At 34.2% G+C, this 18,239-nt stretch overlaps 1 protein-coding gene across 1 annotated transcript in view; it reads left to right on the top strand.

The window, feature by feature from the left end:
• The first annotated feature begins 432 nt into the window (after nt 1-432).
• The window catches only part of LOC110450353 (ankyrin-2-like), a 35,739-nt gene continuing 17,932 nt past the window's right edge, over nt 433-18,239 (top strand). The window contains exon 1 of the mRNA XM_021497831.1: nt 433-492. Coding sequence (XP_021353506.1) covers nt 433-492 — 60 coding nt within the window. The remainder of the gene's footprint in view (nt 493-18,239) is intronic.

An 18,239-nucleotide genomic window follows, 5' to 3' on the forward strand; every position in this document is an offset into this window, starting at 1 on the left:
CCCTCTAACTGTGTCGAGGACGTACAGCACATACACCACCTTCTGATGTTGACAGAAATTATCCATAGCCATCCGTTGGTGTTTCGTGCAGAGTTTTACAGCATATCAAAAACCACCTGGTTCCTATTAGTTCATCCTTTTGTAAAAACGTATGAAACATATTTCAATAGCAGAAAGAATAAAAAAGAAACAAACAAATAAAACGAACCTTGAGGACGATATCGTGACCTATCCATTACCAATTCCTCGATCATACAATTTACCAACGCTGGTTCCTGCACTTTATAAAAAAAACACAATAATACTTTACCAAGGAAAGTAGCGCTAAGACAGGAGTTTTCCTTCAATATTGATAGATCTTAGGTATTTAGAGTGCATTACTAAGCCCTACTTAACAAGTAAGCATCTCTGAAGGGGTTTGTAGGATCGAATATGACTATGAACAAAAAGAAATTACATGGAGATTTCTGCTTCACCAATGATGACAACAAGGTAAATCTTTGTCAACTCCACATAACAATGATACTAAATATTATAAGAAACAAAATATTAAACAACATAGAAACCATGTTTATCAAATACGTCCAAAAAAGAAATAAGCAGGATAAATTTAATGACATTGGCAATGAACACTTATAGAATAACAACTTATAAAATGATACACTCAAAATTAAAAAGGTTTAAGGTAATTACTAACTTTGCTACTTTAATCGTAGTTTCAATGACAAATACGTCTTATTCAAATGCAGAACCCATTGCCTTCCTCACCTGGGTCAATGCTTGATATTAAAGTCCGAAGTGAGGTATTGCCTAGCAACGCGTCAAAGTCCGAAGTGAGGTGTTGCCAAGCAACGCGTTAGGAAATAAATGGCAGACAAAAGTAGAAAGAAATATAAATATCCGAAATGTTGCAATATGTGCAGCAGAATCATTTTGTACGTTTTTGTGTCCCAAAGAAGAGGGCACAAACGCAAACTCACCTGCAAAGGTTTCCACACTAATGGCCTCTTACGATACACGCACTTGGTAGCAGCAGGTGTATTCTTTTCTTGATCGTCGACCTGTAGGGGTGACTTTCTCATAACTATCAATGACAGCATTATAGCGTGTTACTTAATTAATGAAACTAGAAGCTGTGGAAATGTACAATAACAAAAATGTATAAAACAGATTAGAGTCGACAAGAATAAAATAGGAAGACAGGAAATCAAGGTAAAACGAATAGAAATCACGAACCATAACAGATAAACTGAAAACTAAAACGTTAATTTGATATTTTGTTTCACACAACTTAATGCGGAGTCTACACATATTAATTTCATCACATGATGTCTAATTTTTATCTAAAAATATGTTATCAAATGTTTATGTCTGGAGGGTTTTTATAATTTATATTCGTATGTACATGTATGTTTTACAACCGAGTCCTTAAGGTAAATTAAGTTTATTTCTGGTACAGGTTCATTTCCGATCGTCTACACCAGATTCTATATAGAACATTACAAAGTTATAATCCTCATATGTTTCCACATTTCTTTATTGATGGATTTTAGATTAATGATTATACAAAAGTCCCAATGATTATCTAGTCTGTTCTTATAAGTGTTTATATTTGGTGACGTCACTATGATTCAGAATGAGAACGGTTTCATAAGTAAGGGCTCTGGGCCCGTATTCATGAAACAGTTTTCATGCTCAAGCATGGATATTGTTATAAATTAATAAAGCAATCTTGTTTGTTCGATGATTTAGGAACAAATTGATGTGATGTAAGGCCGAAATATGTTTTCAATATCTATGTTTGACTTTTTGATCGCGTGACAAGATTTAAGATTTAGTTGCAAGAAAGTTGGTTTGAGCATGAGAACGGTTTCAAGAATATTGGCCCTGGTCGATTGATAGCAATTTTTTACACACGGTTACAGGTGTATGCTATCGTAACATAGTACATATACTTATGGTTATCGGATTACTAAAATACTACGTAACGTCGATGGAATGTTAAGTGAATGTTAACTAAAATCGTACTAGTGAAGTCTATAGTTAAGTTCTGTTAGAAAGTGAAAAACAAACTTATGATTCAAAATACATAAAATTCAAAATAATGAATGTTTTTCGGTACAAAGTGATTTCTTGAAATTCGGAAGTAACAATAAGCAAACTGGTAACGCTATATACAGCATAACTTTAATTCTGTTTATATCATAACATGTATACATATTAACTGTATAACTTCCTTCTTGCATAAGGGTATACAATTATTTGCAAATGCTACAATAAATGATATCCTCATTATAATTACATTTCTTACCAAGTACTTACGCCTAGTGAATAATAAACCAAACATGTTTAACTTGTTAAAATCCTTTAAAATTTAACAATTTGCAATCTTTGAACGTAATTGTGTAATTGTGATAATAACGTTTCCGCATGCACTGTTCCGTTGTTATTTTGGGACTAAAGTTTTGTTTTGTAACAATATTCGGTGTCTTTAATATGGCAAATAAAATTACCGCCACAAATTATGATAATTTTCAGTTAAACTGTCATTTAATGAAAACAAATCTTTATTCATACAAACGTTTTATGGGACAATTCAGGATACTGTAAATAATAGAATTAGACGGTTGCGAAAACGCAGATAAAAAAATCTTTGTGAAAGTTCACGTGTAGTTCAATTTTCATTTTTCTAATAAACAATATTCAATGGGATATTATAAAAGAGCTTTAAGGTCGTATGCACAATGACAGCACACTTTTCGTGATCCATCATCTTTAAATTTGATATGAGACAAAAATTCAGATTAAATTTGAAAATCTATATTCAGTCAAACCTGTATTAAGAGGCCACCCAAGGGACCGGCAGAAATTGGCCGCTTAAACAGGTGGCTGCTATAACCAGGCTCCCCCAAAAATTACAACCAAGTTTTCATACATCCACGGGGTATCTAATCGCAGCGACACGAAAGACCATCCTTGTGAAGCAATCATCTATTTTAAAGACTACAGTTTTCTCTTAAGTTTCTCTTCTCTGTAAAGAACATTTTTATATATGAACACGCTATTAGGAGACCATCCCTGCTAAAAATACCTCTTTTAAGCATCTCTCGGATAACCTCTCAATACAGAATAACCGCATAGAATATTACTTAACCAAACCAATTATTACACATGCAGCATCTACACATATTGACAATCCTTTGACATTTACTACTTCTGTAATGATTTTTTGCTATTTTTCCTTCCACCATACGTTTAGCTATTCAATGATATTGTTTTTGCTGTGTATGATGTGTTTTTCATCATGCGTTAAAATATACCGATAAATCATCATAAAACTAATCCATACCGTAAAACAATAGTTTTAATATGGATTAATTAGTTCAGTGTGTAATATATAACGGCTTCATTATCACTTTTACACTTTTAGGTTAACAGATAATTTGGTCTTTTCAAAGTCCACTAATAGAGAATACTGCCGAACACACTAGGTGTACAGGAGGTTCCACGTCAGCAACCGTCTGCTTGTATGTTCGATGCTTTATGCCAATGCAACATATAGGCCATATGGCAAAGGAAGAGATATGAGATCGTATTCCGTCTTTGCGTATTGCAGAGTTATCTTCTCTTGGGAGCAGGTATTGATTGTTACGTCATTGGTTTGAGAGAGTAACGTCATCAATTTTTGAGAAAACGACGAATTTTTTTCACACAAACCAATGACGTAACAATCATTACCTGCTCACAAGAGAAGACAACTCTGCAATATGCAAAGACGGAATATGCAAGTGATCCAACATCAGTTTCCAAAACAGCAGATATTGCAAGTGAAGTCTTATCTCCTAACTTAAACATATAGGCACGGCTTAAACTGAACACTCGCTGATTGTGTAAATGGAGAAGTTGTGAATGGTCATGAACATTTGTTGGCAACTATTCACGTGCTCATTCATGTGTATTCACGTTATACTAATTCTTTTATTTATTAACATATTGATTTCCATATCAATGATAATATTTAGTTAATGGATGTGTGCCACTAACCACTAAAATGATATCATTTAACAAGGTCATCTTATCTCAGAAAAGGAACAGATAACCATATAGGTTAGTAGGTCCTGCACCCAATAGGTTGAGGTGTAAGTCCCACACAGCAGTAGACTATTCAGTGAGATCATACAGCAAGTATGGAAATCGTACAAACTAGTGATAATAGATATGATTCTCTTTTGAGTAGTACCATTGTTCATGATATACACACTACCATTATTCCTGATTTGTCATTAACTAGTACGACTCTAGGTTACTAAAATTAGGTGGTTTAACGCACATTCCCTTCTGTGTATTCCAACTCTTTTACCCCTAGCAGTATTGATGCGTCCTGGAAGGACAAAACAGCTCCATGATGAAAAGTTTTTCATATTAAGCATACTTCATCCATATTCAAATTGTAAAACATAACGTGTGTCTAACGTTCCTGTGATGTCCATGTGTAAAAGATCGAGTACTGAGTAAATTAAATTTCTCTTGATATGTTTTTCCAAGCTAGCTAGTAAAATTCCAGTAAGTACTGTTAAATAATACTGTACAATATGGAGTAAGATGTACAGTTTCAGCGAAGCGTCTATGTGTTAAATACTGAAGATAGGGTAGGAAAGTATTTGACAGAGTATGCACCTGTTGACCTCATGTCGTCCTTGACGTCCGTGGCGCGTGGCCAACACTAGGAATACTTATCCGTATATAAGAGGCCGTCACCTAAATCAGTGAGGCGTGCGTATTTTCCCAACGCCTTTTACGTATTCTTTTATTGAAAATGTAATAAGGCCTTACTGACATCGTCTTAATGATATCATAAATTTTTCGATTGAATGGTCTAGAAGTCAGCCTTGTATAAAGACCCGCCAGTTTATGTTGTTTTGTCTGTTTACGACTGTCTAATATGTGTTTGTATATATATAAAGTCTGCTAAAAATAATGAATAATTCATAAACGAATTTGGATGGAATAAACAAATTCATTTACAGTGGAGGAAAATAATATTTTTCAAACTTCAATATTCATAACTTGTTTCAGATTGTCAATAAAGTCGTCAAACGCAATAACCTCTGGTTTTACCCGCTGTTACGCAGTGTGTGTAGCATACATAACATGTACCCGAAACACCCCTTACCCTAACCGCGAGTTTAGCGTGAGTTTACAATGCCAAGTACTGCAAAGCTAGAAACCGCAATCATTCCTTAACCAAACTTACAACTACGAAAAATATCACTTAACGCTAAGGTATAATTTTACTACTTAACTGCATTACGTTAACAGTTTTAAATATCAATATTGTTTAACATTGCATATTGACGCATCAAGTGTATTCATGTACACTTCTATGCATATAGTTTGGATGTATTTGGGTTCGTAAAGCATTTTTTTGGTTTAATTGTAAGATAACAAAGCTTTAATTGATGTTAGTTTGGTTTCTCCAATTTTGCGCAGACAAATAGCATATTAAACAAATAGATGATAGGCATGATAGTATAAAACCGTTTAGATTTAGAACCGTGATATTATATGTTTGAGATCATTTATGTTCTAATAAATTCTTTCAAAATTTGAACTCTAATGCGACAACAAATTTTTTTGTGAATGATTCACAGATGTAGAACTAAACTGACCCTTAGTAAAAAAAAAAAAAAAACCAGTTGCATTCTTCTTCTAGCCAGAATCAGACATCCAAGTGATCAAAGTTATTAATTTGATTTTCTTTCTTAATAGTGCAATATTCTATGGACAGGGATCAGTCTAATGTCGAACCTATATCTAGCAATACATATCTTGACTACAGTTATTTTTTGTAATGCTATAAAAGTAAGCGTCATCGTGAGTGAAGAAAACATTTATTTTTGTAATTTCTATAAATGTAAATATCCTAGTGAGAGGGAAAATACCACAAAGAACACACAAAAAAAGACAAATACTTCAGAGAAACATATTATCTTTGGATCCATTTATCTGAGACTTCAGCAACAGGTACATATCAGGTGTAAATGTGCTACAGACTCAAACACAGCAAGCAATGGTATATCTCTGTGGTTAGGAGAACACTGGGATGCCTGTTAACCAGTCGCGCTTTTGTCACTATATTTCGATTAAGTGATCGATTCCATGCTATTTATCTGTCGATCTATTTCGTACACCGACTAGAAGACAACACAAAGCCTACCGCAGTGTTCAACATTAGCCTGGGTGATGAACACTCCAAATATGCCGTCAATTTCAAGCGGTGAGTTCGATTCGCATTCCAGAAATTTGGTGGCGAGTTCGATCAGACGGGTTCTATTGTCGCTCTTTAATTACCCAACATATATGGTTTCGGCCATCACTAGTTGTAAATTACATTGTAAGTGTTGCGGTTACCCCCTCCTATCGGTAAACATAAACATCGAAGCATTGTTAGCTTGATATATTTAGCAATTTTTCCTATTTACGTATTTATTGCTTTAATGCTGTAATATTTACCAGATAATTCACTATGTTTATAAACAAACCTTCATTTTGTTTAATAATTTGTTGCAATGTAGTTGTTAGAATTAGATAAAAGTCTAGTTCACGACATCAGATGCAATACCGTCAAACAAACCAGACAGAAATGACCGGGACATGGAAATATTATTAACCGTTTGGTGTAAGCCGTACTTGATGTAAACAAGATGTTTTATTTGTTATATAAACCCAATCACCTTCAAGTTAAAAAAGATAAAATGAAAAATATTTACACATGCGAAGAATCTTTCATTACACTAAATTACCTTACCTTTGACATTCTAGAGTTCAGTTATTTCTTGATCATACGTTTAAAATTATTTCAAGTACCAGACTACCTGCGTACATGTACTGTAGCAAGGGGTGCTTTCGGATTGTTTCATTATATCTAAATTATTCACCTTGGATTATCAAAACAAATGTGTCATAGCAAAGAAAGCAGATGTTAACATTAAAAATGGCAATTTCATAAATCACAACGAAGCGCCAACCCAGTGTGAGAATGTTCTGTATCCACCCGTCTATAAATTTTATAGATATTTTATAACCTCGCTACTGAATATTTCATTATGGTATATATCTACTTGGGGTGATAATTGACATTCAGAATAGCTTGACTTATTACATTTTACCAGCATGACGGAAGAAAATGAAGTGTTCCGAATGCGATTTATTGTAACAAGCGTAACGTTTGTAAGGAACTTTTAAATATAAAATTTTTTGTGAAGAATATTCTTTGCAATAATTGTGTTTAAGCGACTTATTTGCATCGATCTGAGGCAAAACCTGTTTAATATATGTAATAATATAGTAATTAATTCAATGCTTGGGGACAAATATGTCGTAATTGCACTTCTAACGATTTATTTGAAGGGGTTTAACGTCATTAAATGAACAACAACAAATAAACCGTGTTGATTAAAATTCGTTCCTGAATATTTCATTGTATACATCTTCAATATAAAAAGGAACAGTCTATTGGCAGATCATATTCAGCCTTCTACATATATTGCTAGAACGAACATGCATGCATGTGTTTATCATATTGTAAGAGAAAATAATACTTACCCCGATATTCTATTTTTTTATTTGACATTTCATACGTCTATTTTTGAAATGTCAAGAAACTCTTCAGAATTCGTGTGATATTTTAATTCTCTAAGAACATCATCACACATAAACTCTCTGCTGACCGGCAAGTGCTACAAGTGAACTTTTTGCTAGAAATATGAAGTATGTACTCGCCTACCTAAAATTATATTATATTGACGCAGAACACCAAACAAAGTATATCTTTACTAAACCATATGGCAAATTCGTTCATTTAAGACTCGTAAGTTGTGCTTTAGGTCACACAAATGTCTGGAAGTCCAACCTTAGATTTAAACTTATGTTCATGTAATAATACAGCGAAATTTGAAAGCTATCTATAAACTCATATATTACATAACAAATAGTTTAGTTTTCAACTAGTCCTTCGTTTAAAACGGTGGCAGAATTGAATTCCATTGACAATGTTATGTCCAACCTCGCGAACTGCATAATATAGTCAACAAGCAGAAGTATCCACAATTTGGGAGTTCTACTGTGTTTGTGCAGTAGTTTCTAACTACAAATAGAGTACGCCACACTCTGGTAATACCAAGTTGTCGTCTATTACGAACTTTTGAAATGTATTAATTTACCCGTCTTAAATGTGTCTATATGTACATAACTATAATAGACGAAGTGATTTACAACGATTTTTAGATATTTTTATACAACAATTTCTTAACGGTCCACCAATACTTGCACATTCTCACACATAGTTACTTGATTTATATATAGGATATAGTAATATGAAATTATACAGAACAAAATGTGGAAATAGAAAATTACAGAAAAAATACCAATTTATTGAACATTGGAGGATACCAAGGTAAACCAGCAACCACTAATTTGGTTGTCTCATTTCCCAGATAGTGACTATTGGTCCTTTTCTATCCGAACTTAATCTAGTTATTCGAACTAGTTCCTATGTACGAATGTGGCTGCATTACCAACGCTGTTCACGCTGTTTCTTCAGATATATTGATTGTGTGACTGACTAATTGCATACCTCAGTCACTTTGTCATGGTACAATATAATGGTTGAATCTTGTATAAATGTAGGCAAGTGATATTAGAAATTCAAAAAAAAATAGTTATCATCAATTAAGTTTATTTATTTGTACTTCAATTTGAAAAACAAATATCAATGGTACGATATTACTTGATATATTTTCTCGCACCCTTTCCTGTAGTTTTTTTAATTTGTTTTTGTGTTTTCAACATTAGCCTGGATGATGAACACAGCAAATATGCCGTCAATTTCAAGCGGTGAGTTCGATTCGCATTCCAGTTGATCAGTATAAACACTTTTCTACCGCAAGATCCTATTGTTCTGGAAAGTTAAGGATTTAAGGGTAAAGGGTTAAGAATTTTTAAGGATTTTGGAAAGATTTTCAAATTGTTTTATTGGTTTTTATCATTGTAATGAATACCACTTCATTTCTTTTTGTTTAGACAGTTTTCATTTAGGCTAAAAAGCCTAAATGAAAACTTCCTAAACACAAACAATAAATAATTATTTAAAACTAATAATCAGCATGTCGAATACATTAATCTGTTTTTGTGGGGAATTTCAAGGCACAATGGATTTGGAGATCACAGAAGGTAACTGGTTATCTTGAGTTATGTTTAGTGACGGCTTTCCACAATATTTGTAACAATAATATCTTTAATATGTTCTGTAATTTGAAGTTCAAACCTATGGTACTTTACCTGTAATTGAACATATGTTGTAGCACTACTTTGACTCGTCATAGTTTGTAGTAGTGATGCACTGTTATAGCCTCACATATCAGGGTTATTTATTTACAGGTTGTCTCACCTCACTCAAACACTCCCTGAACATGACTTGCGTGACCAGTGGGTGGAATGATATCAAATGCACGAATTTCTTTAGAAAAAAGAACTTTGAGGCCATTTATATATAGTACTGTTCATCAATTGTCCCATAAAGGAAGATATTGCCGTCATATCACAAACTAAACATATGTCGAACAGAAGCCATTCCTGTTCAATGACAAGCTCATGCAAGGGATGACTATTCGGTGCATCATATAAGGTTTCCTTGTTTTTACTACGCATACATGCAGTCCAACATGCATCTGGATATTTTACAGCCCACATTAGGTAAGATAAAGCATGATTTTATATTTAAGTCATTAACAGTGCGTGGTAGGTGTCACGTTTCTACTTTCAGATGGTATGGCCATTATTACTGTTTACTTAGAGTATTACTCAGTCAAACCAAAGTTTATATACCACGCGAAAAGTTAATACTGATGGCACGAAATAATGGTAGGAGGTACTTTGTTTATATGACCTTCTGTCATTCTAATATTGACTTACTACGATTTACAACTACAATTTAGCGTAGGAGTGGCGTATACAGTTCATTCAAGAAAAATAGTAAAATATAGTAAACAACTCCGTATATGGAAGTTTTGAAAACCACATGTGATATGCATCAGCAAGTTCATTGGTTGTGTGCGCCCACATGACTTTATTGTTGGTGGTTATGTAGGTCACTGTCGGGTTGAGCAGGTACGTTAAGAGTATGGCCTTACCTTTAAAGATATACACAACATGCTGTCACTATATTATTACCGCAGGTCTGGTTAGATTTCTCAAACTGAAATTTATTTTTTGATGATCGTCGACAATCAGTCATCTTTGTGTCTATTGACAATTGCTACGTTTATACATGTATCATGAGAGTGAAAATATCCAAATGGTACTTACATTTTGTTATTATGCAATGCATGCTTTTAACCAACTAAAATAAGTTTAACTAAATTTTAAACGTCGATTTCTGTTGTAGGTTGATGTGACCTTTCCTGTTAGGTGTGCTTTGAGAGATGTTTGAGTTAAACTTTATAGACAGACTTACATAATGACAATAGACATTACACTGTCTCTAGGATTTCAGGCGCTTCATGCTACACCCATACTGAACACCGGCCTAATATATACCTAGTATGTTCTTGATGGTGTATCATACAGGGTGTTATTCTGCCTCCAGTTTTAATTAGAAACCTAGCTTGTTTGATATATCTTTTTTATGATTTATATATACAACATGGTTACTTTAATTTAAAGTGGATATTTATTTACATTTTTGTCATGTAACGATACATATTTTACAGTTGTATTGTTAACGATTTTATAACACAATGAAGCAAGCTGCATGAATAATAATGAAATATGTATAATTCATCAGGAAGATAAAAAAAGAAAGAAACACATGAATGATCAGACCAAAATTTACATGTCTTTTTACGTAAAGTTATCAAATCAAACATAAACTTGTAATTATATACTAAATATAGGCTATGTATTGAAAATAACTTGATATCATATATAATGTATGCATGATATGGCGATATAATCATCCAAAATACATACAAGATAAAAATATACAAATACAACATATACCATACAGTAGGGAACACACTTAACGTAGTATCTAGTGCACTTTGTAGTGCACACGTAGTGAACAAGGAAGTGCACAAGACAAAACATTGTAGTTCACTCCAGTTCACTTTAGTTTTAACTCCTGTGCACCACGATGTTAACTCCAATGCAATACGATGTTAACTCCAACGCACTACGATGTTAACTCCGGTGCAATACGATGTTAACTCCAATGAACTACGATGTTAACTCCAGTGCAATACGATGTTAACTCCAGTGCAATACGATGTTAACTCCAGTGCAATACGATGTTAACTCCAGTGCAATACGATGTTAACTCCAGTGCAATACGATGTTAACTCCAGTGCAATACGATGTTAACTCCAGTGCAATACGATGTTAACTCCAGTGCAATACGATGTTAACTCCAGTGCAATACGATGTTAACTCCAGTGCAATACGATGTTAACTCCAGTGCAATACGATGTTAACTCCAGTGCAATACGATGTTAACTCCAGTGCAATACGATGTTAACTCCAGTGCAATACGATGTTAACTCCAGTGCAATACGATGTTAACTCCAGTGCAATACGATGTTAACTCCAGTGCAATACGATGTTAACTCCAGTGCAATACGATGTTAACTCCAGTGCAATACGATGTTAACTCCAGTGCAATACGATGTTAACTCCAGTGCAATACGATGTTAACTCCAGTGCAATACGATGTTAACTCCAGTGCAATACGATGTTAACTCCAATGCAATACGATGTTAACTCCAGTGCACTACAATGTTAACTCCAGTGCAGTACGATGTTGACTCCAGTGCAATACGATGTTAACTCCAGTGCAATATGATGTTGACTTCAGTGCAATACGATGCTAACTCCAGTGCAATACGATGTTAACTCCAATGCATTACGATGTTAACTCCAATGCACTACGATGTTAACTCCAGTGCAATACGATGCTAACTCCAGTGCAATACGATGTTGACTTCAGTGCAATACGATGTTAACTCCAGTGCAATACGATGTTAACTCCAGTGCAATACGATGTTAACGCCAATGCAATACGATGTTAACTGCAGTGCAATACGTTGTTAATTCCAGTGCAATACGATGTTTAAATCCATGCAATACGATGTTAAATCCAGTGCAATACGATGTCAACTCTAGTGCAATACGATGTTATCTCCAGTGCAATACGTTGTTAACCCCAGTGCAATACGATGTTAAATCCAGTGCAGAACGATGTTTACTCCAGTGCAATACGATGCTGACTCCAATGCAATACGATGTTAAATCCAGTGCCATACGATGTCAACTCTAGTTCACTACGATGTTTAAATCCAGTGCAATACGATGTCAACTCCAGTGCAATACGTTGTTAACTCCAATGCACTACGATGTTAACTCCAGTGCACTACGATGTTTAAATCCAGTGCAATACGATGTTAACTCCAGTGCAATACGATGTCAACTCCAGTGCAATACGTTGTTAACTCCAATGCACTACGATGTTAACTCCAGTGCACTACGATGTTTAAATCCAGTGCAATACGATGTCAACTCCAATGCAATACGATGTTAACTCCATTGCACTACAATGTTAACTCCAGTGCAATACGATGTTAACTCCAATGCACTACGATGTTAACTCCAGTGCACTACGATGTTAACTCCAGTGCAATACGATGTTAACTCTAGTGCACTACGATGTTTAAATCCAGTGCAATACGATGTTAACTCCAGTGCAATACGATGTTGACTCCAATGCAGTTAAGTTCAGTGTTTACCCACGTTTAAAGACTGAAGTACATATTTCAGTAACTGTTTACAATGAATGGGTTCCTTCATGAAATGAATTTTGAAATATATATGAACAAAGCATTAAAATACTACCGAAATACGATAAAATAATCCTAAGACCAAACACATAAAGGTTATACCACAACCAAATTAATCTAATCAATCAATCAAAAAGGCAAATATAGAGACCTAAACATGTGTTTAATAGTGTACATTAATTGAATGTGTGATAAAGAGTGATACAGGCAAATCTCGGTAACATAAGCACCATGTATTATTACTTAGTGTCAGAAACATCAAAGACTTGTCGGAATTAATTGGATACAACACACGTGACAATGATTCTGGGTATTCATCAGACTTCAAAGAAAGTTACTTACCATCTCAGCAATTCTCAGCAGATCAAAATTCTTATATCGAAACGCGACCTTATCATCAAAGTACGCTTCGTTTTTGTAGGATTGGGGGAGAATATAGCACAAATGTACACGAGAACATTCGGAGAACATGCATAATACAAACAACAAAATAGAATAACCAATCACAATAGGTCAACACATGGTCAAAACCTTTACACATATAAAACGATACAGATAAGTCCTAAAGAAACTGTTTTACAAATGAAGTTAAGTTTTATTACAATACCATTTCAATAGTGTTTAAAATAAATAAACAACTGTTAAATGTTTACAATTATCACTAGAAACACGGAGTTACAGATCATCTATTTAAAATCTACTGCGACGGTTCAGAAAACCAAAAAAAAAAAATGTACTGCACCTAATTAATATATGTTTTGTGCACCAGTGGAACTAACTGTCAAAAGAATGAGAATCCATTTCTTAATTATTTGAAGCATAATTTCAATTACACGTTTGCTCTGGTCTTTTGATTTAAACAAAGGCAAATATTTGAATAGAAAAATAGACCCCTAACAAACACATAAAAACAAAATGAAAACCCAAATAGAAAACAATGCAAGAGTAAGAACAGAAGATAACAAATTCAAAAGAAAGAACGATATTGCCATGCAGACAATTTGTATTCACTTGGCAGTAATTCAGATGCATCGTTCAACAAATGTAAATTAATGAGTGGTCGACAGTTATGTTATATAAGATCTTATGAATATAATGTCAACCAATGGATCTTCAGAACAACATTTAGAAACGGTTTGGAGAAACGTTGAATTACTACTTTTATCCATAGGTTACACCTGTAACTTCTGTTCTGTGTGACCTTGTGCACATTCCATCCCTAAGACGTTCCTAGTACACGTGTCTGAATAGCACGTCTGGTGCTAACCTGACTTAGTGTGACGGGGTACGTTCTACCCAGACAAATGTTTGCTTTTCTATATTTATCTACGAGATAGTGGCGGTATGCTCTGTCGACACAGTGACATTTTATGTTACAAGGGCCAATTATGTTTAGCGTACCCATCCCTGTAGGATTTCGCTAAAGTCACGATTTTTTTCTAGACGTTACAGCAGCTGTTACTAAATTGTCGTTATCATTTATTCTTTTGACTTGCTGGAAAGATTGAATCCAATACTATCTATCTTTAATAAAATAGAAGGTTGATGTGTTTTTAATGATTCAACAACCTGGTTTTCCCGATTTACGCCGTCGACATAAAGCCATACACAAATAGTTACTTTGCGGTTGTGGTAAATGAAAAACGTAGATCTACTCAGTTATATCAGGCTTCAATACCCTGATTACGCACAGGGTAAACGTTTGATATACAAGGTTGTGCTCCACTACCGGTACAGATTCAGTGTCTATGTACCTAGCTGTCGGTAGATACAACACCGTTTTATTTAACTACTTAACAAGCACAATGGAGCAAAGTGCCGCAATGTGCGTGAACAATGGTTTGCTATTCTTTATCTCGCGACTTCTGTCGCCTTTGCAAAAAGGTTCTGTCTTAATTTTGGCTGTTCCCTTTTGACGCTAGGCGCAAGTATGAAACGTCAGCGATTTCACACAGTTTAAAAAGACATTTTTTCTTATGTGATATAGTTCAAAGTGTATATTTTTAGATAAAAATATGTACATTTCAATTAACTCCGCATCTAAATGCACCTTCCTAAATCTAACATTATGAAATTGCTATTGTACTTTATCATAAATTATATTCGTTAGATGTAAATCCGATGCATCCTACCAACTTTGTCTTAAAGTTCAAGCGTTAGCATGATGCCGTTTGACTAATCGATTAGTCAATCATTATTCCGACGTCAGTTCAGTGTTTACCCGAACAACGTTAGGTGAATTGAGTGTCATCTTAGTTTGTACAGCCTGATAGTTAAACCTATATCTCGATTTTGTTTAATAATTCAAGCGTTACTTTAACCTGACGGGTTTTCATAATACAAGCGTTACTTTGATGTCGTTTGATTTATCGATTATTCCAGCGTCATTCCGACGTCATATCAGGATTCAGCCGTTACCCAAAACCCGTTAGGAAACATTTATTTGTTTTAAAATCCCCACCGACTTTAAATAAAAAAAATCTTATCTTATCTTAGCGTCATCTTAATTTTTACAGTCTGATAGCTAAACCTTTATCCCGATTTTGTTAAACGATTAAAGCGCTAACCTGATGTTGTTTTATAATACAAGCGTTATTCTGATGTCATGTGAGTGTACACACAATACACTGTGGCAGTACATAATGCCAATATACTGTCAAGGTTCATTCAAAAGTTCACTTATTCTAGCGGGTTTATTCCTTACCAACTGTTAATATTTTAAAATCTATACTTATATAACACGTCTGAGATAGAAATAACCTGCAACTTGAGGTCTTCTGAAGACTGTCTTACTTAGAAAACATAGAAATCAATATTTCAGAAATAATTTAATTCACCGTAATTGTATCTAGTACATTTATATTCCCTGTATATTATCTGAAGGTGTTAGTGTTAAGTTTTATTTTTGATTCCAGTTATAATAAAAAATAAATAAATATCATATCTCATTGCTTTTCTTAAATATGTCTTTAAACACGACAAGCCAGCTGGGCGTTTGATAGCGGATTTAGGAGATAATTACCTGTATTGTGATCATGTATTTATGTTCAATAAGTGGGTTTCTTCAAATAAAATAAAATTACTGCAAATTATGTAAAGTGGTAATTGAACATTAAACACATTGTTAACCTCTTCTTTTATTACACTAAAGACACGAAACCACACAGCTAGTGTTTTGCTGGAATAATATGATATTTGGAGCGAGATAAAATCCACACTGATGCATGTAAACTCTACAGACACAGAAACATTACAGATTGAGAGTATCGAGCGAGATTTGTTAGCTAAGTAACACGAAACTATTTTTTCAATTTATTTGATTTTTACGTTTTGTGGATAAATACGAATATTTTATGAAAAGTTTCCAAAAGCTTTCCGTTTTGAATCAAGGGACATCCATATGGAATTTTCAGTTTGATTAATTATGAAATTTTTATTGATAACAATTGTACTTATATTCATTTTTTAAGCTGTTCATACCCAGAACATGAGAAGTCGAGGCAAAACGTGGTCGTATTTATTAAGTATTACAAAAACCTGGCATATGGGCGGGAATAATATGCTGGAAAATAATCAGAAATAAATACATAATTTGTATTGTATTTTCAAACGGACGCATTTAAACGAGCAGTCATTTTAATAATCTATAAATAGACGTGCGTGAAATTGGTAAAAACTATAACTGATCGTAATTGACGGTAAATGCTATCTGATTTAGATACCGTGAAAAGATGGAATTTTTATGGAATTTTAAGCAGGATATTTAACATAATGCGTTATTAGGTAATTTTGCACTAACGACTCACCCAATGCAATAGTGCCACTGTATATTAAAATGGTAGGCTTGAATTGTAATAAAATAATATTCCCGAATCAAAATTCAAGATCATTTTTGAGAAATGTGACGAAAACGCTATCTATGTGATATACATCTCGAGGTATATAAATCTAAATAGGCAAGGATTCCTACATTTGATAAACATTTGAACAATCCTTCTTTACTTTGGTAAGCTGATCAGATCGAAACATGACCAGGAAAATGAAATATCTCTTCCGTTTAAGCGTATAGAATGACTTCGTTTGAAAGATAATATTGACTTAAGTATTGGTAGTTTGTTTATCCTGCGTTCGTTGAATGCAAACAAACGATTTAAATTACTGACATGAGATTTAAATGGACTATTTATTTTCATTTTTCACTGGTTAACCAACTTTTCGATGAAAAGGAAAAGTTCATAAGGCAGTTTAAACCCCGTAGATTTACTATTTAAATCTAACAGTATTTCAGGATCAAACGTAGAAATCTATAAACGTTAGCTTTAAAAATGATCGACTTTATCATCTATCTAATGAATTCCAATTAGAGTTTAAGATGATCGCCGATTTCTTTCTCTAAAGTGCATTTTATTTCAATTTTGACATGTAAATTACATTTTATTCTAAAACCAAAACATTAAACACAAAAAACTTGGCAGTCTATTTAAATTACAGACATAATTAGAATAGTCAGCCCGGTATGGGAATAGTAACATGCTACCCTATCTTAAATCATAATTATCTAATTGTTTCTCCGGGTTCAAGGATGTTAAAAAATAATTAGTAGCATGATGTGTAACTGTCATGCTTCTATTTTCAGGTTCTACAGCATCGAAGGGTTTCTGTGACGACTTATATTGGGGAGATTATTGTGGGGCCCTACAGAATCTGAGGGTTTCTGTGACGACTTATATTGGGGAGATTATTGTGGGGCACTACAGAATCTGAGGGTTTCTATGACGCCTTATATTGGGAAACTATTATGGGGCCCTACAGCTTTTGAGGGTTTCTATGACGACTTATATTTGGAACTATTATGGGGCCCTACAGCATTTCAGGGTTTCTGTGACGACTTATATTGGTGAGATTATTGTGGGGCACTACAGAATCTGAGGGTTTCTATGACGCCTTATATTGGGAAACTATTATGGGGCCCTACAGAATCTGAGGGTTTCTGTGACGACTTATATAGGGAAACTATTATGGGGCCCTACAGCATTTGAGGGTTTCTATGACGACTTATATTGGGAAACTACTATGGGGCCCTACAGCATTTGAGGGTTTCTATGACGACTTATATTTGGGACTATTATGGGGTCCCACAGCATTTGATGGTTTCTGTGACGACTTATGTTCGGGAGTCTATTGTTGGGCCCTTCATAATCTTAGGGTTTCTATGACGACTTATATAGGGAAACTATTATGGGGCCCTACAGCGTTTGAGGGTTTCTATGACGACTTATATTTGGAACTATTATGGGGCCCTACAGCATTTGAGGGGTTCTGTGACGACTTATGTTCGGGAGACTATCGTTG

Source organism: Mizuhopecten yessoensis, unplaced genomic scaffold (assembly GCF_002113885.1).
Source record: "Mizuhopecten yessoensis strain PY_sf001 unplaced genomic scaffold, ASM211388v2 scaffold5185, whole genome shotgun sequence".
Lineage (NCBI taxonomy): Eukaryota > Metazoa > Mollusca > Bivalvia > Pectinida > Pectinidae > Mizuhopecten > Mizuhopecten yessoensis.